Consider the following 25,368-nt stretch of genomic DNA (forward strand, 5'->3'; position numbering starts at 1 on the left):
GCATGTTACAATAGAGAATTTCACTCAAATTTATTTCAACGATCCATTGTATTGGTTTTCATTATCTTTCATAATGGCATTTGTTTAAAAGCTTTGATTCTAGTGACATTTATATAGCGTTGTATCGATTGAAAATTGTAGGGACCTATTTTAAGTTCGTGGTTACGCTCGATTTACTGGCTACACTCAGAGATAGTTAATGTTTATTTAACTTTAATGAATGAAGATTTTGACATTAACTCTGTACATTTTCTGTCAAACTAAGTCCTATGTAAAGTGTTTCGCAACTACATAAGACAAAACCTTGTGTTCCGCACGAAATTAGGCTCAGGTTTTGATGTTTAAAATAAAAATATTGTCTATTACTATCCATACTAATATTATAAATGCTACAGTGTGTCTGTCTGTCTCCTGATGGTGAATAGGAAATACATAGAGTGTGATCCGTTTAACCTGTCGATCGTGGGAAAACGAGACACAATAGATATTCTATTGTTCTTCTATTCTCGTTCAACGGTGAGCGTATGGGGCTTGATGAATTAAGGTGAAATTATTAGGATTGATAATTTCGGAAATAAGATAATTAAGTTATAAAGAAAACTATGGATCATTATCGTTAAAATGTAATACTTAAACTCTTTTTAAACTACTTAGTTACACAAGAGAACTATTTGAAAATCCTCCATTCATTTCTACCACTTTCATAAAACTTTTAACGTCAAGTGAATCGCTTAAGAAAATATTTCTGCAAAGGATAAAGCTTTAGAAAAATATCCTTAGATATTTTCTCACTTAAATGGGTCTCTTTCAGATCTGATTATGTTTTGTTCTATAGGTATAAATCTGTTAAAGAAAATAATCTTGATTTGATACTAAAATATTGGCGTCTAAAGGGTTTAATAAATAAACAGTATCTTGAAAGGAGCTTTTCAAGAAGATACAATGAAATTGTAAAATATGTATCAGTGTTGAGGAAGTTGACTTTTAAGAAAACACAGTAATATTTGTTACTTTATTACTGTTTTGGTGGTGGAACCCTTTAGTGCCTTATCACACTGGCGATTAGCGAGCGATTTGAAAGCGACGCGACTGCGCAGCGCACACGCCGCGATTGCGCGGCGTGCACGTCGCGACAGCGCAGCGTCGCAAACTGGTCCCAAAGTAAAATAAATGGGACATTAAGAATTTTCGGATCGAAGGTCAACGGATCAGGCTGATTTTTTTTTGTGTACAGCTGATGCAATTACAAGTCACTTTTATAGATGTCGTTTTTTTCAAATATGCCGTATCTACAGAGATAAAAAATATATTATAATTTATTTTGAATACGTTTGAATCTTGGAATAAAATGACAAAATTATGATTTCATCCATACAAATATATATATATATATATATATATATATATATATATATATATATATATATATATATATATATATATATATATATATATATATATATATATATATATATATATATATATATTATCTCTGTAGATACGGCATATTTGAAAAAAATGACATCTATAAAAGTGACTTGTAATTGGATCAGCTGTCTGCAAAAAAAAATCAGTCTGATCCGTTGACCTTCGATCCGAAAATTCTTAATGTCCCATTTATTTTACTTTGGGACTAGTGTGCGTCGTCGCGGCGTGGCGTGGACGCCATTTTGTACACTCTTCTACACAGATTAATATAATATAAAAATATAGTAGACTCGTCTAAGGAGTGACGTCAGAATCCATTTTGCTGCTGAGTGGCCAAAACGCAAAAGGCAAGCTGGTCTGCACGCCGCGCAATCGTGACGTCATCGCGGCGTGAGCGCTGCGCAATCGCGTCACTTTCAAATCGCTCGCTAATCGCCAGTGTGATAAGGCCCTTATTATAGAAGTGACATTTTGACAGACCCCCAAAAAATGATGTGTTGTCTTTCGATAAATTGTCTCAATTCATGGTGATTGGTGGTATCTAATGACTAATGACATAATATTTTCTAGAAACAATTTAATTTCTTTAAAAATTGCTGCTATAATAACAGGCTCGAAAATCACTATTGCCTGTTAGTAGCCCATTTCCAGCCCAGTTATAATACATTCAATATCATGAAAAACTTGGTATACCTATAAAGTCAATGAAATAAAAAATATCCTATTATTTATTTTCGTTTCGTGCTAGTTCGTCCGTATTGGAAGTTTTTGTTGTAGATCACGACGAAATAACCGAAGGAACTTGCCTAACGAACAAAGGGAACTAAATAATATATTTCTGTCGTCAAGCAGAAGTTTATGGATTGGAAAGACTCGTAATCATTTGTTTCTATTTAGTTGCTCCGTTTTGTGAAGGTACATATTTACCGGTCACTTAGACGAGCAATTTTATTGTCAATATCACGTATTGACTATTGAGTAAAATTATTGACCGTCTAGGGATTTTATCACGGGCCTCCAATCTAATTGTCAAATAAACTGTTCAAAAAAATTGAAGCGTGACATTGACAATAAAATTACTCGTCTAGGGGCCGGTTAGAAATGTTAATATTTTTTCAAATTAATTGATCATAATATTATTATTTTAGCTTTTACACAATTTATTACAATCTAATTATGTTAGCATAGCAAAAAGCCACGTAGCCACAAAGTCTAAATTCTGTCGTTTGACGTCTGCTTTACGTTCTGTTATACTGTACTCGGCGAAATATGGCGGTAGCGGTCATTGACTCGATGTCAAAAATTTGTCATTTTCTATATAAACCGCGATTGACAATAAAGTGTCGGCTGTTGTAAATCGCGGCTTTGTATAGAAAATGACAAGTTTTTGATAGGGAGTCAATGACCGCTACCGCCGAGTACAGTATAGTTACAATTTAGTTTTTTTAATAGTAAAATGAAAATCGAAGAAGGAGCTAAACTGTTATGTTGCATTTAAATAGTGTAATCGGCGTTCAGAATAGGGAATATTACTCAAAGGTCGAAACGGAGGGATCAAATCCCACATGTTGCACACAATATCATTCCAGAACATTGACAGAAACGTTGTCAAACGTCGAACAAAACTTTTACTGAGCTAATGCTGCCTTTAACGTGAAAACATTGCAGTATTCTACTCAGAATCATCTGTACCATCTTTTATTAATACTACGTCATTTATTACTGGAGCATCGATCATGCTCGAGCGGGCTTTGTTGGAGTTAATAAATAATTTGTAATTACTAGAATTACTCGCGCCGTATATTCTGGTTTAGCTAATGATACAACATGATCCCGGGCTATATTAATTTATGTTGATGATGTATTATTATTATATAAATTAATATTTTTAGTATGTACCACGATTCTGATCTTTATTCCAACATAAATACAGTTTAGATCTATCAAAAAGCTACATCGGACAAAATTCAATCGATTGATTTTGTAGATTTGACTTTGGACTTATCAACGCAAATGTTTTTGGTTCGACATATTTATAGAAACAATTATTTTTTTATAAATTCACAAATATCTCTATATTTTACGATCACGTAGTCCAGACTCCAATGTTCGATTTGAGGATAACGGTATATAATTGGATGATGTTTAAACTAATTAATTCCTCTGAACTAGAGCGACGCTCCGTGAATGCAGTACTTATGTGTTTGGGCAATCAGATATTACATAATAATTAGTATATCCAAGCCCTACAGTATCTAAAGACACTCCACTCGCTGAAACATCATCATTAACGAAAGTAAATTAAAACAAAGTCCAGAGGAAACACTCTTCTTTCCTCTGGACTAGGCCGACTATGATGCGAGAATGCCGTATGCGCTTGGGCAACCATACGGACATTTAAAAATCTTGTCCCAGGCACTACAGTATTTGAGGAGTGGTTACTTCGCTCTGAAAAATACTGTATAAATCATCCTCAATGGAGGTAAAGGCCTAGTTTTTTTAGAACTGAAAAGACTCACCTAAAAAACCTCCCAACCACACCCATGCCAAACTGCCTTCTGTTGGAGTTGTCGGCGAGGGGTTCCAACATGGGCGTGTGGATGCGGACGCCGCCAGCTCCCCACGACACCGCCCGGTCCGGCCGACGGTACTCCACACTGGAGGAGCCCAGTGAAGACCGCCCACTGTAACAAAAATATGATTATCCTTACTAATATTATAAATGCGAAAATGTGTCTGTCTATCTGTTACCTCTTCATGCTCAAACCGCTGAACGGATTTTGCTGAAATTTGGCATGGAGATACTTTGAGTCCCGGGAAAGGACATAGGATACTTTTTATCCCGGAAAAATGTACGGATCCCGCGCGATAAACGAAAAACACGCTTTTGTTTATAATTTCAATTTTTTTTAACAAATTGTTGCATTGTCATTAGTTCACTTATTACGTATGCACATTTCGAACTAATTAGACTTCTGGAGATAAGTCAAAATCGTGCTTATAGATTCCGTCACATACATACAGCCTAAGCTAATAAAAGCGTGTAAAAAAAACTTAGCTTCTAACTCTTGCCTTTGGACACTTTACTTAGCCTGCCCTTAAATAGAGAGAAAGAATAGAAGCAGGTGGAGCTGCCATAGGTGATCTCCCACACTGATTTCGGTAACGGTGGCCGGTTTCATTGAAACCAGACCAGAAACCAGAGTAATTTTATAGTGCCCAAGTGTATGCGCAGTACACAAGAGCACTCTCTATTCCTTTACTCTCATAAGTCATAACCCAGTGGGACGGACGACCGACACGACCGGCGAGAGATCAGGCGCAGGACCGACTTTTCACATGCCTTCAGGTGATCAGCCTGCATTGTCCTAACCTAAATTAGAAATAATATGTATCAACGCGGGAATCGAACCCCGCTAGACCATCTCCCTATGGAGATGTAGTGGCAGCTGCTATCCAGAGGATAGCCCCAGCTGCCAGAACTTTCAGCTTCGCTTTCGTTGTGAAGTTTGTTATACAACTTATACTCGTAGCATGGGATTTAATTAGTTATAATACAATGTAGTTATGTCTAATTGTGATGAAACTTTATGGATACAATTTGTAAATTTGCACATGAAAATATGTTGTTTTCCGATGAAATCAAATTTATTTTGAAATAAAACAAATAACCCTTAATTTACGGCGTTACTTTGTTATACATTATATTTCACCCAAATCACTTACACACACAATTTGGTAGAGTTATATCTAGACAAAACGATGCAATATTCCTGTAGGATACTAGGTTAGGTAGGCAATTACTAGATTAAGATCGCAAAACCGCGAGCAATGTCTTACGGCCGTTCCCAATATTTGATCTATCTCTGGTTTTGCCCTACTAGAGATAGGAATAGCTCACATTAGACATTAGAGACACATATTTTAGTCAATTGTGAGCTATTCCTATCTCTAGTAGGGCAAAACCAGAGATAGATCAAATATTGGGAACGGCCGTTAAACCATAACAAAATTTTACTTAAACCCTTTAAAGGTAAAAATAATAAATGCAAAGCAAATAACAAAATATTCAGCAGCTCATGACTCACGTCTGACCGAGATAAGCATTTCCTTCACCGGCTAGCTTTTTATAATTTTGTCACTGATGGATAAGTTTGCTTATTCGTAGGCGTTTATTTTTTTTGGGCAGGTTTTACTCACGTTATAATTTTGTTACATTAGTAGTGCCTACTAGTTACTACAGCTAGTAGTTGTTTCATTAATGTAAACAATAATAATATCTATGGACGCTTCACACCACGTCAGTCTGGCCCTGTGGTAAGTACCTGAAGGACTTGTGTTACAGGTACCAGACAACGGAAATATATTTAATACTTTTATACTATACATATATTTAAGATTTTTATTATATGATACACATAATTAATACACATCCATGACCCAGGAACTTTGAAAACTTTTTGTTCCGTCGGCGGGACTCGAACCCGCGACCCCCGGCTTGAGCTACCAACGCGCTCACCACTGAGCCACAGAGGTCGTCAAGTGTACCTATACCTTTATTGTTATCATCAATAAATATTATTATTTTTATTAGTACTAATAGTAGGAGTCTAGCTGACACGGCAAATACTATGTTTATTGTTTTTTGCATAAACACGGCAATGCACTAAACGAGTCCGGTCATATCGACCTGCAATAAAACACATATTATTATGTTCTGTCACAACTAAGAATTATGTATTTATTATTTATTGTACTGCTTAATTAGAAACAAGCAACTCTTTACGTTTAAAATCTCACTTGAGATTAATATCATAAGACTTGAATATTGTATTAATTTATCTTCTTGTTATTTAAAATAAAAAGATTTTTTATTATTATTATTATATTATTAATCAATCCTTTCCGAACAATCGGCCTTCCAATATAACGGGCTTTAATAACGTTAATTTTAATGTGATTTCTAACTAGCTGACAGCCGCATTCAGAAACATATTTTAATAATGATTTAACTTCAAATTAATGAACAGTTTGACAGATAAATTATTATAATTATTATACTCAAAATATTTATTTAGTTACAGTTAACTATTTCGTCTCTGAGTGAGGCAGTAAAACTGCGAAATACTTTTCATTATGACAACAAACATTGAGAGATGATTATCAGAAAACGAGAGAATAATAGGTGTATGAAGTTATCTAGGACCCTAGAGCCTAAACAAATACGTTTGACATAGTGAAAACTTTATTAGCCGCCCTAATCAAACAGACCGCTTTATTTTAATTACTTTGTATTGTACCTATATAGTTAAGAACTAATTAAACAAGGTTATAATGGTTGCTTAAATTTTGCTTTAGAAATTAAATAAGTATTTTACTAGCTATTTGACCGAGCTTTGCTCGGTATTCGATAAAACACGAATAAAATTACATTTTCTAAAAATGATTCCTAGCTAGATCCGATTTATCGCCCCCGAAACCCTCTATATACTAAATTTCATGAAAATCGTTGGAGCCGATTCCGAGATTCCAATCATATATTTATATTTATGTTTTTATATACAAGAGTTGCTCGTTTAAAGATATAAGATAAGAACGACTTTAGATCTGAAGTTGACTATTCAAATTAGAACGTCTGACCAGACTAACCCTTGACACACAAGAAATAGCCAAAAGCTGACCCAACACAAAAAGTTTTAATACATTCCGACTGAAATTCCGAAAGCACACTTATCATACTTGGCACCAAACTTTCAAAAGCTCACGAAAATAAAAAGCTGTGACGAAAGTGCGAAGTTATGAGGCGTGACCGCTTACATAACGTAGGCTCCATCGATTATATTTTTAGAAAAGCTCTGAGATGTACAGCCAGGGAAATTAAATGTGTAGCTATTATGCAGTCTTCATGTGCCATCGAAGAAATTGATTCCTAAGCAGTTGACGGACCTACGTCATTTGGTCGGCTTACGGCCGTTCCCAATATTTGATCTATCTCTGGTTTTGCCTTACTAGAGATAGGAATAGCTCACATTAGACATTAGAGACATATATTTTATGTCAATTGTGAGCTATTCCTATCTCTAGTAGGGCAAAACCAGAGATAGATCAAATATTGGGAATGGCCGTTAGTGTTATAATTCAATGTTAGCTGTGAATTGTGATCGGTCGGATGGGTTTGACTTAACGCGACCAAATTACTTAGGTCCGCTATCTGCCTAGGAATCTACTTCTCTGATAGTACACTACAAAGTACAAACATAATAATAAGTTTTTAGTGATTTCTAGTTTTTTACATAACAGTACTTAAACAAAAGTTTATTTTAGGTCAATAATTAGAATCACTACACCAATTTTAGTTAAATTAGACAGTGAGAGACTACAAGGAAGGAAGATTAATAATTAATCTTCATGTACGATGTTACGAAAATTATTTTCGCATCGTTTTTATCTGGATGGATGGACATTGGACGGATGAATCCGTTGTGTGATCAAAAGAAAGATCACACAACGGATTCACTTTCCTTATTAACAAAAAAAAATTCAGGAGGTATATCAGCTAAACATTCAAACGTCTTGACTGTACTTACACAGGTAGAATTCACGGTCCCTAATTCTTTATACATGACAAGAGTTTCTGGAATTCTTTGGCTTTAATAAAACTCTTCACGTGTAGGCTTGCGGCGTCAATACCCTGTGTACTGTAAATATGTATTCTGGTACACAAATATAAACATGGGTACACTGACATGTACCCTACACGATGCTTTGCTAATGGGTATACCTTTGTCTACAGGTATAACTAGCAAAAATCCTTTTGATGCAAACAAATACTACAAAGTAATAGCTGTATTTTAAAAAGATAAAACCGACTTCAAAATTGTACGTCATTGAGAATTAAAACTCCCTATCTCCTAAACTACTTAACCGATTTTGATGAAACTTGTGTTCCCTAAGTTGAATAAAACCTAGTCCAACAAAAAAAGAATTACTGAAATCGGAATGGTAGTTCCAGAGATATGCGAACACAAACATAAAAACATACTTATTGTTACATACATACATGCATACATACATACACTTTAAATTTGGCACATTTGTTCAGACGCTGATAGACTAACATATTATATACGAAAAATTGGGCAGTTCTGGAAATATTACACACATACGCGTCGAATTGATAACCTCCTTTTTTTGAAGTCGGTTAATGAAGTCGGTTAAATACTACCCATACTGGCAAACCAACATATTCCTTAGATAAAATATATGGATCTTTCTGGGGCTTACTCTTTTATGCTAAACATACCGTATATAATCCTAGTGATTTCAGAGAACGTAAGCTTATAATGAAATGTATTTCCTCTATAAGTAATAATAATTTAACATTTACCTCCATAATTTTATTATTAATGTCGTCTTCTGTAAATTACAGCATACAATTTATAAACGTATTACGAACTTAAGCATAGTAATTAACGTCACATCAAATATTTTCGTCCAGAAAACGTCGCTACAAAACTTTTACATGTGAAAATTCGCCAAATTGTACAGTAAAGTTTATTCCATGTAAAATGTTCTACGTTCGCGGAAAAGCCTGGATAGCTGGGAATCTTGAAGGTAAAATCTTAGTCGCATTTTTACCTCCTATTTCAGAAAAAAGGTAGGGAATGCTAATAAAAATTTTCCTAAGATGCTTGTTATATTATCAAGATTCAATCACAGCTGGGGAATAAGGATAAGATTTTGTAACTAGATATGGTTCGCAAGATCGTCTGCACAAAATTAGTTTATGCTGCTCGTACTGTAATTTTGAACTCTGTCCCGTGTCCTTTCCTGGGATACTAGGAATCCCAGTAAAGGACATAGAAGAGGCTACGCTATGGTGAATAAAATAATACATACGTGGGAGAGCCATGCTTCGGCATGAGTGGGCCGGCTCGACCGGAGGAATGCCACGTTCTCACAGAAAACAGGTGTGAAACAGCGCTTGCGCTGTGTTTCGCCGAGTGAGTGAGTTTACCGGAGGCCCAATTCCCTTTTCTATCCTCCCCTATTCCCTTCCCTTCCCATCCCTACCCTCCCCTATTCCCTCTTAAAAGACCGGCAACGCACCTGCAGCTCTTCTGATGCTGCGAGTGTCCATGGACGACGGAGGTTGCTTTCCATCAGGTGACCCGTTCGCTCGTTTGCCCCCTTATTTCATAAAAAAAACCTAACATGTTATTCGGATGAAACTTAAAGACGTAACTAACATTAAATCTACGATACAGTATCAAAAGGAAATAATAATACACAAGTTTTAAATTCCTATAAATAAATCGGTCCACAATTTACTTTTTTCCTTTCCTAAGTTAAACTTTAAAACTTTGTCGAAATAACATCAATTTCAAAAATGCATGTCCCAGCACAAAGTTTCCTTTATAAATCCGTTCATACATATTTAAACTCGGCCACAAGTTACCAAAGCCGTTTGTTGCAGAAGCCCGATTGAGCGTTGTACATCGTTTGTAACGTATTTATTTAACAGTTGCACGAACTTCACAACTTTAATTCGAAATACATTGATGATTTATAAAACTGGAGCCGAAATGAAGTTGCAGGTGCCGGGAATCAATAACAAATTAGTGTTATATGTTTTTTTTTTTTTTTTTTTTATGAAATAAGGGGGCAAACGAGCAAACGGGTCACCTGATGGAAAGCAACTTCCATCGCCCATGGACACTCGCAGCATCAGAAGAGCTGCAAGTGCGTTGCCGACCTTTTAAGAGGGAATAGGTTAATAGGGGAGGGTAGGGAAGGGAAGGGAAGGGAATAGGGTAGGGGTTAGGGGATTGGGCCTCCGGTAAACTCACTCACTCGGCGAAACACAGCACAAGCGCTGTTTCACGCCGGTTTTCTGTGAGAACGTGGTATTTATCCGGTCGAGCCGGCCCATTCGTGCCGAAGCATGTCTCTCCCACGTATAAAAAACTAAATGCAATTTAAATACAATATGTTTGTATATTTAGGTTTATTCAGACCGCAACGCGACGCGTAGATGCATTTCTAAATTTAAATGGATTTGACAGATTCGCAAGACGTCTCACACAATTGAAATCTGTCAAATCCATACAAATTAATGACGCGCCGCGCCTCGCCTCGCCTCGTCGCGTTGCGGTCTGAATTGACCCTTATTGTAATCCATACTAATATTGTGTTGTGTGTTTGTGTGGGTCTTTTATCTCCACACTAAAACTTCGGTATGGGAATATAATATTTTCATGTAACGGAAAATAGCATGAGTTTTATGTATTTAAATTGCGTTTAGTTTTTTTTCGCAAATAATTGCGGGCTAACACCTAAATTGTGCTAACCACGTAGCCGAGACATTTACGTATATCGCCACATTTCAACATTGTCCCATGTTGGACAAGCGACTACGAAGTACAAACATTTTTGAGACTCTGAGAGGCACGGCCGACGTCGACAGAGTATTTGTGTACAACGAATTTACTCAGAGGGACATTTTGAACAACTTTTGTTCTACGACTTTTTGAAGTTCCCGAAAATGTTTTTGCTTTTTCATAGCAAAAAGTCACGTAAACAACTCCATGTAGAATCAGTATTTGTTTTCGTAAATTTCCAAAAGTCATAGAAAATTAAAGTTGTTCAAAATGACCCCCTGAGTCACCCCCTTTGAACTTTCAAACAACCTGTATAAAATCTGTCTATAGCTTCGCAATCTTGGTTATCCATCGTAGCCCAACATCCAGCTATGAAATTATGACTCGCCTCGTGAATTCATGTCAGGTGTAAGGAAATATGTTCAACATTACGCATTCATACAGTAAGCTGAGCTGTTGTCATTCACAGAGACGACTTAGCATAATACTCGAGAAAACATGTTACTGAAATATCGTTTCTGCTAACGTTGCAATAATATTATATTTAAATATTTTATTCCGAGAAAGCGAAACGTTTTGCATAATTAGCTCTTTCGTATTTCTTGTAAAGCGTCAGAATTTGGCTTCTATTATAAGCAATATATGGTACGAATTACTAATAAATACATTATTATTTACACAGTGAATATACGAGTACGCAGCGAATAAGACAGGTAAGAACTAAGAATACAAAATCTGCGTGACTTGTCTGGCATATTTAAACCTCACACGACAGACAAAGATAGGAGACTTTGAATAGTTATACTCTGTGTATTTTTATTAGTAAATAAATAAATAAAATAATAAAAATTTATTTATTTCTGAATAGATTTTAAAAAAATACTTTCAGAATGTTGATACAACATGATACCTACTACCGGTTCAGTAGAAGATAAACTACCGCACTAGAAGAATACTAATGATCTGTCATTAAATGAAGATTTTGACATAATATTATGAAGATTTTGACATAAAACCCATAAGCTATGTCCACACTATGCGCTTTCGTCTTCAATTTTCGTCATCTTCTTTCATTCAACTTTCGTTTTGGCACATTCATAATTGAATGCGTCAACGAACGCAACGCCAACATTGTCATTTTTGTTTTTTGAATACGGTCAGAGGGCATGCGTCGCGAGCATGCCTCACGTTCGCTGGTGACTGCGCTATAACGCATACCCTTGACGGACAGAAAAAGGCACAGTGTGGACAAAGCTATACATTATCTTTCAAAGTCTCATTAAATTCAAGTTTAATGATCATTAAATATCTCTGAGTGCGCCAGTAAGAGGGAATATTTTTATTGTGTAAAACAAAGTTCATCATATTTTAATTTTGTTGCAAAATATTTTAAAACCTTATATTTTTCATTTTGTAACTATCTAGTATTTCAGGGATCCTTCAGGGCAATAGCCTGCCAAAGCTAACTTTCATGCGACGCGGCTAACTTTCCAAATAAAAGTTAGAAAATGTTCCCTAAACTAATTTAAAAATACGGTGACGATGCACGCCTGTTGTGTACAAGTGATATTTACCATCATAATATTATAAACAAAGCATTTACGGCAAAACTCCAACAGTTTTATCTTTTTGTTTAAGATTCTTCCTTCTAACAAAAAAAATGGTATTATCTAAACTAAATTACGAGCCTACTTCAAAGTTTCCCAGTGTCTGATAAATGATAATAATAATTAAAACTTGCCTCACAGTTTAGAGTTTATATAGATACCATGATAGAGAACGTGGCCGCTTGGGCGACGATGAAGTTGACTGATGTCGCAAATGCGGAATATAAAATTGATTATTTACTAGACGAAATAAACAAGACCTACAAACAACAATATTATAAAAAATACTAGCTGTCCCGGCAAACGTTGTTTTGCTATAAAATGATTTTCCCTGTTTTACTGCTTTTCTCTTGAAGTTTTTTCTGATTATTTTTCCGACCCAAATATCGACCAATAGAATTGCACCATTCGACGTCACGTGGTACAACATACATGGTATTATACTGATAATTTTTTGAAAATTTTCTCTGGTAGTTGCTATATATAAAAGACAAACACGTCAAACTGACAGGTTGAATTCAATTGTGTCTCATGGTGCAATTATATTGGCCGACATTTGGGACAGAAAAATAATCCCCTGAATACCACACGAGCTTCAAAATTATCTGGCATTTCCCTCAAGGTTCCCTGCAAACAAATAAAGTCGTCAAGTTTTTCAGGAAAAATCACTCGCGCTTCGCGCTCGTGATTTTTTAACCTGAAAAACTTGAATCCTTCATTTGTTTGCAACGAACCTATCGGGAAATATCCGATAATTTTGAAGCTCTTGTGGTATTATAAGTGAATTTTTTTTTTCCTATAGACCTCACGGAGCCCGAGGCCTTTCGGTTTCGAAATCGGTTCGTGCGTTCTGGAGTTATAGCATCAGGAAGGAAAACCCGACTTATTTTTACATATTAGACTAGCTGTCCCGGTGAACTTCGTGTCACTTTAAAACCTACCCTGTACTTCTACGAATATTATAAGACTAAATTTAGTCCAATCCGTTAAGCCGTTTTCGAGTTTTAGCGTTACTAACACAATTGAAAATCCATTTTTAACCGACTTCCAAAAAGGAGGAGGTTATATGTTCGGCTGTGGATATTTTTTATTTTTATTTTTATTTGTGTATGTTCAACGATTACTCCGCCATTTGTGAACCGATTTTCGAAATTTTTGTTTTGTTGTATGAGGTTTCACTCCAATTTGGTCCCATTTTCACAAAAGTGGTGACCTGATGATGGGAACCATAAGTAATCGACGGAACTCCTCGAAATTTATATGGCAACATATGGTGATTTTAGTTTTATGAGAAGCATCCTAAGCATATGCTACCAAAACACAAGATTTTGCACCGAGGTATACTATGGTTCCGAAGATACTAAGAGAACTCCGGATTCCTTATAGATACAAGTTTGGGGGTTTAGGCGCTGTTTTAAGAACTGAAAGCATATGCTACTATGCAAATTACATTCATCATCATCATTACCACGACAGGGTCACCAATGTCACCAAAATTGAACAAAACAAATTCAACCTTAACTCCAGAGCGTAAGGCACACATTTGACATTACTTCTGAGAAGTAAGTTGCTTCGATAATACACTAACGGCCGTTCCCAATATTTGATCTATCTCTGGTTTTGCCCTACTAGAGATAGGAATAGCTCACAATTGACATAAAATATATGTCTCTAATGTCTAATGTGACCTATTCCTATCTCTAGTAGGGCAAAACCAGAGATAGATCAAATATTGGGAACGGCCGTAATTGCACTAGTATAAATTGAAAGGAATCTGAAAAACAATCTACGTCGTAACTTGTAATAGGAATAACAAACACAATCGCATTTATGAGTAAAAAATACTTCGTAATTGTATTTTTATTTACACGATTCTGCATCTTACTGCCATACATATACATATCGAATTCCTATGTAAGTTTAATGTTTATACAATTTTAATCTGTTAGTGTCTAAACACACTAAGCTGAATTACGCCGGTGTAAATTCCGCCGCTAAACGCGGTGGAATTCAGCCTAGTGTGTTTAGAATTAAGATTAACACATAGGTTAAGAGCCGCGCCACACCGGAATGGCAGCGGCGAGGCGAGCACTTTCAGTGTCATATTATCATTTTAAAATTTATCTTCATTATTGTAATACATAGTATCTCTTTAGAAATCGCAGCGGCCACGGGCGGCCGTAGAGTTCTCAGGTGGTATAGTACACGATATGACGCGATGGTTTACTAGGTAACTAAAAAGAGTGAAATTATTATTTTTAACAAAAAATTAAAACCGACTTCCAAGTTAAAAACAATAATAACATCCTTATAATATGAACTAAAAAGTATTAAATAAATTTTTCCTATCTTATAGTGCCTTTTTCCGAATTCGGCTAAAACTCAACTATTTCTGTACTCAATCTTCATAATTTTGAAGTCGGTGCCAGTCCCAAAAGTTTCAAATATTCTGGCAGACTGAAGATTCAGCTATCTGGTACCTACTTCGAAATGATGAATATTGAGTACAGAAATAGTAGAGTTTTAGCCGAATTCGGAAAAAGGCACTATTAGATAGGAAAAATTTATTTCATACTTTTTAGTTCATATTATAAGGATGTTATTTTTGTTTTTAACTTGGAAGTAGGTTTTAATTTTTTGTTAAAAATAATAATTATATATATAGATATTATAATATTGCACAAATATTCCGCTAAAAATGGTTGCCAGACCAAAATACATACAACGCCAAAAACATTGATCCTACTTCTAAAATCATAAACATAGTCATAATTAAAGTTACTAACAGAAGGAATCACTTAACGTAAGAGTTAGGAAGTTTCACAATATCCCCCAGATCCTGGAAGACGGGAGTATAATTATAATTAGAACCTGATTAATATGTCAAGTTAGTACACGCCGAGCAAAGTTTGTTTTAACTAGGAATATTTAATAAAATCCTGCGAGCGCCAATGTTCGATGTAGTTAAGATTAAAATTAGTTTCCGGGTTTAGTTTCGGCTTTAGTATGATTTGATTCACAAAGTAACGAGGCGCGACTGCAATACTAAACAATACAGAGTCAATTTTAAAATGGTAGGCTAAAATAAGGGTTGATTTCTGAATCAAACCTTATTTTAGCCAACAATTTTAAAATTCACTGCGTCTACGCATCGCGTTGCGATCTGCCGCATTTTTTTTTTGAAATGGTCTAAGCTACTGGTCTGGTTAAGACCATGGTAGTTTAATTGTGGCTATAACTAGTCTGTTGCTAGTTGGTTTGGAGATAAACAATTAGCCTGGCCCCCTCCCCTATAGTCACACGTGTGACATTCTAGTCGGGCAATTTTGGAGAGAGCTACGAAAATAAGCTATTTTTATCTGACGTGGGAACACGGGTCCCCCCTGCTCTTAAGGGGTCCGACCCCTTACTCACTCTCAGACGAGTGAGGCTGCTCGCGCGCGGTAGCACAAACTAGCTGCGTACGAGTTATCGCGGTAGATGAGCTCAAGTTATTAATGTTATTGCTTAAAAGAGGGCCGTCCCTCTCCCCTTCCGAGTCCGGTTGGGGTGACATACGCGTGTATGTTCTAATGTCAAAGTAATTGGTAGAGCTCTCAATGACAATGTCGCGGTCGCGGTCATGATTTAGGTGTGTTCCTATGCTTTCCGCATGCGAACTCGGTCTGCCGCAACGCGACGCGTAGTCACATTTCTAAATTTATATGGATTTGACAGATTCGCAAGACGTCTTACGTAATTGAAATCTGTCAAATCCATACAAAATTACAAATTATTGCCGCACCGCACTCGCCTCGCCTCGTCACGTCGGTCTGAATTGACCCTAATACGGATTTAGTCTACCATTTTAAAATTCACTCTGTAGGTTTTAAAGGTAACGAAAAAAGTTGTGAGCTCGTTTTGGATAAGAACTTCTGAATAGATTTATGATACAATTATTGAGAAAAATTACACATTTTGAAAAAAAATAGACTCGTCTTGATTTGTCCATTTCTCAAAATATGTAGGTCCATCAAAAGCGTGCTTTATCTCGCTATCGATCGGTTCATAATCTCATCTAAAAACTGTCTGACTTTTAATAGGATACGAAATTCAAATCAAAAAGGATTTAATAAAAGTCAAATAATTAAATGAACAACTCATAAATCTTGAATCCTTTATAAATGAAGTTGATACTCCGAAAGTCTATTATAACTGAAATCCTTCGGGGATCGCTCTGTCTAAAATGCAAATCCATCCAATAAACCCACTTTTCGATAGTTGTCTTTGATAAGGGATCTCAAAGCAATAAATATTAAGGGCCACAGGTCAGAGGTATCCTCGTTTAATCTTCAAAAATGATTTATCTCCTATTTTCATCTAACTTCAAGACGAAATTGCCTTTTTCAGATACTTTATTATGGATTTCGCAAATAAGATTATTGATGGGAGCTCGACTTATTTGTTTGTTCCTCTGATGTGGGGTCTTACTTTTTATCCCGATGATCTAAAAAATGCGTAAGTCTTTATAATACGGCTTTCTATGATATTGTATCTCAATCAACTTATCAAATTTTGGTTCCTGAATATTTTTTTAACATTTTGTTATATGTTGTAATAATATCGTATATTTTACGTAAAAAACTTAATTTTAAGAGACTTTGTTTGCGACAATCCGCCACAAAAAAGAGACCGTTTATACAGCGGTAAGACCGCCAATTTGCGCTCTTCCTAAAAATTGTTTCTCTTTATTATGTGCAAATAAAGAGTTCATTATTATTATTATTATGTATATATGTTGTAATATCGTTTTCATCTGAATTAAAAGTTTAATAAAAATTTATGAGACGTCCTTCAAAATCGCTTCCTATTTTAGAAGTAACAGGAGGCAAACGAGCAAACGGTCGGCATACATGGAAGAGCCATGCTTCGGCACGAATGGGCTGGCTCGACCGGATAAATACCACGTTCTCACAGAAAACCGGCGTGAAACAGCGCTTGCGCTGTGTTTCGCCGAGTGAGTGAGTTTACCGGAGGCCCAATCCCCTAACCCCTACCCTATTCCCTTCCCTACCCTCAACTATTCCCTTCCCTTCCCTACCCTCCCCTATTACCCTATTCCCTCTTAAAAGGCCGGCAACGTACTTGCAGCTCTTCTGATGCTGCGAGTGTCCATGGGCGACGGAAGTTGCTTTCCATCAGGTGACCCGTTTGCTCGTTTGCCCCCTTATTTCATAAAAAAAAAGTACACTAACAACAGAACTGTCGCAACTTTGAGCCTAAACGGCTCACAGTTGCAAGCAGTTGGAAGCAATGGGTTATTTTCTCACAAATTGTGGTTTGGAAATTCCGTCTGTTGTGTGTCTGTGTTCTCATCAACCTGTAAAGCTCTAAACTTAAACTCTGTGCAGCTGACATCAGGGTCTCTAGGTCACAAATTGCAGGTCTAAATTGGTCACTTAGAATCATACATTGCTTACCAGTCCGGAGTACCTTCACAGTAACTTGTCACAATAAGTAAGATTTAGCAAAACATACTCACCCTTTCGACCCATCAACTTGATCCTCATCATGGTGCTGCGTCAGCGGTATGGTGAGGGTCTGCGGTGCGAAGAACACCTCGTCCACGTCGGCCTCGTCCTGAGGGCTGCTGGCGCCGCCGCGGAACGATCGCGACCATTGCGCTGACGTGGACTGGCGTGAACGTCTCGTCACCGCCTGAGAATTAAAAAAAAGCATAATAATAACTAGCTAAGGCCAAGCTTTATGAGGGCTTGTGTCGTTTTTTTGCATGGTAATAATCTTTAAGACAGTTTTTTTTTTTTTTAAAGTAACCAAACCTTGACTGACTGATGATAACACATCTACATAATATAATTAATAAAAATTACTATAATAAAGCACAAATCCATAGGCGTGATAGTTTTTAGTTTTTCCATAAATTGTACCACAAAATATGTCCTCAGGTTGTGGGATATAGTAGGCCTCGCTTCGCTTGCCCTGATAACTCCCACACCGGTTTCGGTAACGGTGGCCGGCTTCATTGAAAGCAGGCCAGTTACGCAGGAGTAATTTTATAGTGCCCAAGTGTGTGCGCAGTACACAAGAGTACTCTCTAGGTATTTCTTTTACTCTCATAACCCAGTGGGGCGGAAGACCGACACGACTGGCGAGAGATCAGAACGCAGGACCGACTTTTTACATGCCCATCCGACGCATGCATGATGCATGGATCATCTTACTTGTCAGACAATCAGGTGATCAGCCTGCATTGTCCTAACCAAACTTGGAAATAACATGTTTCCAACGCGGGAATCGAATCGACGACCTCCGAGTCAAGAGCCACGATCGAAGAAACCACTAGACCACGGAGGCGAATAAAAATCATAATAGACGTAGGGAATGTCTGATATGGAGATATTTATAATGTACGATGTTTAAAATGAGAATTAATAAGAAACGGAGATAACAATAGAGACAATATATATAATGGTCTTCAAAGTTAATGTGCCTTGTGTGATCATTAAAAATGCGAGGAAGGATAATATTGCGCAAAGTTAAAGGGTAGTTCCCGAACCGGTGGTAGGCAACGTAGTTTCTTCGTTCGACTTTCAAAAAGTGTATCATGATACCCATTTTGAATAAAAAGATATTTTATTTTATTTCAAATATACAATTACGAAAAATTGTCGTCAACATTTTATACAGTGTGTAACAACAATAAGTGATAATACTTTAGGGTGTGTACGTATTCCTGGTAGAGAGTTCACTGTACTGTACTGAAAGTAGCAGCTCTGAAAGATGAATTTTTTTTTTCACTTTTGTATGGACAGGGGCCCGAGCGTCACGAGTTTCCCCATACAAAAGTGAAAAAAAATTTTGGTCTTTCAGCGCTGCTACTTTCACAGTGAACTCTCTACAAGAAACACGTACACACCCTAAAGTATTATCACTTGTTTTGTTACACCCTGTATAGAAGACATATCGCAGACCATTTCTCAAATACAGCTAACGATGATGAATCTTAATCTCTTACTGGACCGGTTGATAAACTAGTCGTCCCATTTCTCCAACAAAATATAGGCATAATTCAAAATAAACGTGACCTAAATCTCGAAAAATCATTTTCCTATATCCCTTATCCGGCTCGGCTATTTGAATATCTATCAAAAAAATTAATCGCTATAGTGGCCCGAAGAAATATCGGCGTATTTTGTAAAGTCGAGGATATTGCTACGAAGCGACTATGTTATTTACGATGCCATAACGGCCGAGTCGATCCCTAAAGACATCGCTTTCATAATTTATAGCAGAAATATGAAAGCCTAATTCGTCCGCAGACTCGAAACTAAAATGAGGAGTTATTGGGACAGGATTTTCACGAGAGAATTTATGCAGTTGTTTCGTAATCATTTTGCTGTTTATAAAACGGTTCTTAGGATAGATTTACTGAATTTCTTTACACTATGTTATCTTTATTGTTCATTCATATTCCACTTGAATGATTTTAACGACTTCTAGATCTAATCTACTAACTAGACATACAGTACCATGCGACTGCCCAGAACCTTAATAAACTCAAGGTTAAACCGAATAGGTCACCTTCAAAGCAAACAAAGAGTCAACGGCCTCAGTATTTTCCATCCCATCAACGCAATCGTATGCTAAGTTTGCAACGCTTTCGATTGGAAAGAATTTTACGTTTTCTCCAGCGCCCTATAAAAGTCTTTCACACAGAAAACCTTTTACTGTTCACATAACATCATTTCTACGAAATCTAAAAAGAAACGGAGAAATGCCGGACGGGCAGAATAAAACTGGGGAGCTTGTTTGTCTTTCAAATTCGATTGTGTGCTTGGTTTATGGGTTCGTTTGCTTATTCCTAGTTTCCTATTCTAGTATAATCTGGTTGTTACTCTAACTTATGGTAAATCTAATATAAATCTTATTCTTTTCTTTATTTAACTACTGGAATATTATCTTAACAATGGTATATTAATCCCTCGATCGTGGATTCGTGGAAATCTATTGTTATCGCGGTCGAATGTGACCGCTTGGGAGTTGAAGCAGGGAAATAATAATTATTTTTACTTTCTGGAACACTTTTTTTATAATTTAGAAACAAATTTATTACATCTATGACGGTTTTCTCTAGCTCTATCAGAAGTTAAATATTTAACACAAGTGATAATTGATCTTCATCTGAATCATCTATATCTTATATATAAAAATGGATTTTCAAACGGATTGGGCTGATTTTAGTCTTAAAATATTCGCAGAAGTCCAGGGAAGGTTTTAAAGTGACACGAAATGCACCGGGACAGCTAGTCTTATATATAAAATAGATTTTACAAAATGTGTTAGTCGCTCTAAAACTCGAAAACGGCTGAACGGATTAGGCTGATTTTAGTCTTAAAATATTCGTAGAAGTCCAGGGAAGGTTTCAAAGTGACACGAAGTTCAACGGGACAGCTAGTAATATATAAAAATGGATTTCTAATTGTGTCAGTAACGCTATAACTCGATAACGGCTGGACCGATTCTGCTAATTTTAGTCTTCAAGTAATCCTTGAAGTCCAGAGAAGGTTTTAAAGTGACACGAAGTTCACCGGGACAGCTAGTCATCAATAAATCCTGTAAGTTTAGTAGCTCAATAATAAATAAGCTCATGTATAATACAGCCATTTAAGAATTAGTGCACGTTGAAAATGCAAACTATCGTAACTTCGCTAAAAGCTGCGCCACCTGCGTCAGTAATAGTTCTGCAGTTTAATTTGCACTAACTATCTTTGTAACTGTCGATACGGGAGAATAGTTATACTTTATTCCAGTCATGAGCTCATATCCCATTTGCATTTTAAGATCGGGAATGTTGGAAAATTCAAAAGCCTTCCAACTATGCTACGAATGACAAAAACTAAGGAAGAGTAACAGTGTCAAAAAATTTGTCCACGAATCTACGACCGCGTATAGCCGAATACATGCATACTTTATGCATGTATTCGGTACACAATTTTGTGTAAATATAGAAGTGACAATCAATGTCAACGGCTTTATTTCGTGAGTGTTAGTGTTTCGTTGCTATTGCCATATTTTAGTGTGCGAAAAGCAACCAAATTCAAAACGGTTGAAGTATGGGAGTTACGTTTCTTTAGTTTTTATTATTCGTAGCAACTATGATACATTTTTGCAATAATTGTAATATAGCCCTACAGTGATGTTTTGACGCATTATACATTATTATATTTTGGGTGTGGACTGTGGATGGCAAGTAAATGTCATTCAAATTTTTTTATGAAACATTTTTTAAGTACAGTGCTCCCAAAGTGATAAGGCATGTATGATGTTTATTGTTTAACCAACGTACAATGTTATGTTAGTATGATAAGATAGCTATTGAAGTTTTCGAACTTTTGAGTATGTAGAAATATAGAGGTGATGGGTATTTTCCATTTGCAGGACTAGAAATGATGCGGCAAATTCTCAATGTTGAATGTTTCGACCACAGCTATGCTTCGACAATCAAGCATTGTCAAACAAATTCACGTTCCAATTAAGCATTTATAGCACATTTCGACATTGTGAGCCACTAAGAGCCATTATGCTCTGCAATTGGTAAACACATCCTGTAATTTAATATAATATTATGAGTATGACTTATGACTAGTGACCAATTTACAGTGACGACATAGTATAGCCTATACTATGTCGTCACTGTAAATTGGTTTACGTTGACGAGTCGCTATGAGTCAAGTGACGATATCCTTGCCAGGGACCAGGGTACGGGTGTTTGGTTGTGTCCTACGACTACTTAGTATGAAAATGACCAGGGACCAACTTACAGTATCAACGTAAGACAGGCCGGTAAGCATAAGTGTTTGGATGACTTTTAACTAACCTACAGTAACAACGTTAGTGACGTATGTACTAGCTAAGCATGAGTGTGAGTTGTGACCAACTTACAATGCAACGTAGGACAGGCCGGTGAGCGTAAGTCGTGCGACGCTGTTTTACCAGGTTGCAAGCGCATGCTTCCTATCTACGACTAGATAGTGACCAACTTACACTTGACAACGTAGGACAGGCTAATAAGCATGACTCTCACGGCTACTTCACTGACTAGCAAGGTGACCAACTTACAGTGACAACGTAGGACATGCTAGATAGCATCAGGGTGCGACGCTGTCCTAGCCAGGGTGACTATACTAGATAATGACCAACTTACAATCTGACAGCGTGGGACAGGCTAGTAAAGTGACCAACTTACAGTAACAACGTAGGACAGGCCGGTGAGCGTGAGCCGCGCGACGCTGTCCTTGCCGTGGTGCGAGTGCGGCAGAAAGTGCGCGAGACTAGTGACCAACTAATACTTGACAAGATAGGACAGGCTAAGGCTGCCTTCACATTAAGTCGCGAGTAGTGCGGCGACGCGCGACTTCTATACTAAAACGAGCCGTGCGGCTGCCTTATAAGCTTGACTTTTACTACTGAAAAAGTATGACTAGTGAGTAGTGACCAACTTACAGTAACAACGTAGGACAGGCCGGTGAGGGTGAGCCGCGCGACGCTGTCCTTGCCGGGGTGCGGGGGCGCGGGCTCGGCGGGCGGCGCGGGCAGCACGTCCGGCCGCTCCCGCTGCCCCCGCGCCTCCCTCGGCGCAGCGCCCGACGCTCCGTACATACTGGAAATGGTGGTTGATTAGTGGTGAAGAACATACAATTCTATTTTTCAAGAATGCCTCGTTCAAAATATAAGATAATAAACATTTGTATGTTCTTAAAGTTTTAACGAGAAAATCTTGAAACAAAACAAAATGTCAATATTTTAAGCCCTACAATAGTTTTTTTTTTTTTTTTGTGAAGTGTTTTTCATACTTATTATTATTCAGCATGTAAGGGTTTTGCAGAAGAAAAACAATCAAGCTAGGTCCTATCTAGGTATTTTTAAACTTTTTGGAGTAATTAATGTTTTACTATAAAAACCGGCTCGTGAATATAAAAATATATCGGCTTATCTTATCTATGATTGCGGGTTAAAGTATCTTTAATTAATCCCTTGTTTAGAAAAACATATTCTAACTTCTAGCAGAAGTCCTAAACATAAATTTGCATACATAGCACAAAATACATTTCGCCTGTTCACCAGTCAGGTAAACGTTCACATAATGGACTAAAACTTTTCAACATTTTTATAATGCAATTCAAATAACGTGAATAATTCAAAATTCTAGCTGAAAATACGAATTAAAATACGTTTCATTTTTCATTTTCATCATTTTTAGCATACATTACGGAAAAAATGTCTCCAGAAATAATTATTGTGACACTGTGTGTATTTTTTTTACATAACGGTTTTGGTTAGGTTGATAATATTTCAATAGAGCGGCTCCCGCGCACTATGTGTCTAAACATACTAGGCCGAAAAAACGCGCCCGAAGTTCGGCATGATTACGAGTGCAATGTATTTTAATGACACACCATGCCTAAATTACGTCATTTTGTATTGTATGCGTAGCCGGTAGCGCACATACCGAACTTAGGCCGCGTATTTTCGGCCTAGTATGTTTAGATACTTACAGTTGCAGTAGCTAAGTGAGTTAATGATTACTTAACTTTAATAATACTAAGATTTTGTAAGAGGCTCTATACATTTTCTGTCAAATTCTCATAAAATTAAATCGTTTACCTATTTATCCCTCTGCATGTGACCGTTATAATTTTAAATAAGTATGAATAAAAGCAACTCAAATCTCAAAAGTTTGCTTACTTTAAGTACCTAATTCACTTTTACATAATGTTAAGAAAACCAGCCAAGTGCGTGTCGGGCCACGCGCAATATAATAGGGTTCCGTAGTACCGCGAGTTTTTTTAGTTGATCGACTATTACTTAAAAACTTATGAAGTCTACTTATCCGTGATAGTTTTCCTTTAAAATTCAGCATATTTCCTACTCCCGTAAATTTTTTCACATTTCCAGAAGCAACCGCTTAGCTGGTAGAAAGGGACTGGACACTGGACTCTAACGATTTTTTCCACTTTAAAACTCCATATTTCACAAATGGATCCCTAAGTCGGAAAATGATCTATGAATACTCGTAATATTAAAAAAAACCTATCTAACGACACCCCACAGGGTCGGGTGGAGGCGAAAAAAAAATCATCCCCATTTGATGTGTAGGGGAGATACCATATTTTTTTAAGAATTTATATACCGTTTTGTCGGCATCAGTAATATCTGCATTCATGCCGAATTACAGTTTTGTAGATCCTATAGTCTCTGAGCGAAACCGGAGACAGACAGGCGGACAGACGGACAGACAGACCGAAACTATAAAGGTTCTTTGTTGACTACGGAACCCTAAAAAGTGATGATGAAAAACATTCCCTCTAAGCCATAAAATATTTTCTTTTCGTACACTAAAATTCTAAAATAACATCGAAAGCCCCAAGGGTCAGGAATTTCGTCATCAAATATGTACAACACTTTCACGTTATGTATTAAGGGAAAAGCTATTTTATTTACCTTCCCGTACACAAGTTAAAGGGAAAAAACGATAAAGGGAAAAAGTAAATAATGCTAAGTGCAAAAACGGACTCGACACGTGGGGACTTGATGATGAATAAATTATAGGCTTTACCTTTTCTAAGATAAATACCTAAGAATACTATTGAGATTTGAGACACTGTGGTCCAGTTGCGTGTACTTAGATTTTTTTTCTTTTTTTAAAGGCCATAGGTACATTGTAAAATAAGTCGGCCAAAACGTATCGTTTATCAGTTGTAACTTGTAAGGACATCCGACATGACTGATGTCCCAAGCAGAAGTGGGACAGACATTTTAAAATGCCCACCCTTCGCATTGACCATCTTTGTGGCCAATCGGGCAGTTCTTGCTGCATTGTCTTAATCAAGTTCAGAATTTAAACTGTTTGATAGTAAACCTTACATCTTTTTAATTACAAAGTAAGTCACAGA

General features: G+C 36.7%; 1 protein-coding gene across 1 annotated transcript in view; it reads right to left on the minus strand.

The window, feature by feature from the left end:
• The window catches only part of LOC121732194 (inactive rhomboid protein 1), a 148,075-nt gene that overhangs the window by 13,062 nt on the left and 109,645 nt on the right, over positions 1 to 25,368 (minus strand). The window contains exons 3-5 of the mRNA XM_042121992.1: positions 22,919 to 23,075; positions 17,937 to 18,112; positions 3,948 to 4,112 (exon numbers count right to left, since the gene is read on the minus strand). Coding sequence (XP_041977926.1) covers positions 3,948 to 4,112; positions 17,937 to 18,112; positions 22,919 to 23,074 — 497 coding nt within the window. The 5' untranslated portion in view covers position 23,075. The remainder of the gene's footprint in view (positions 1 to 3,947; positions 4,113 to 17,936; positions 18,113 to 22,918; positions 23,076 to 25,368) is intronic.

The sequence above is a fragment of the Aricia agestis genome, chromosome 12 (assembly GCF_905147365.1).
Source record: "Aricia agestis chromosome 12, ilAriAges1.1, whole genome shotgun sequence".
Classification (NCBI taxonomy): domain Eukaryota; kingdom Metazoa; phylum Arthropoda; class Insecta; order Lepidoptera; family Lycaenidae; genus Aricia; species Aricia agestis.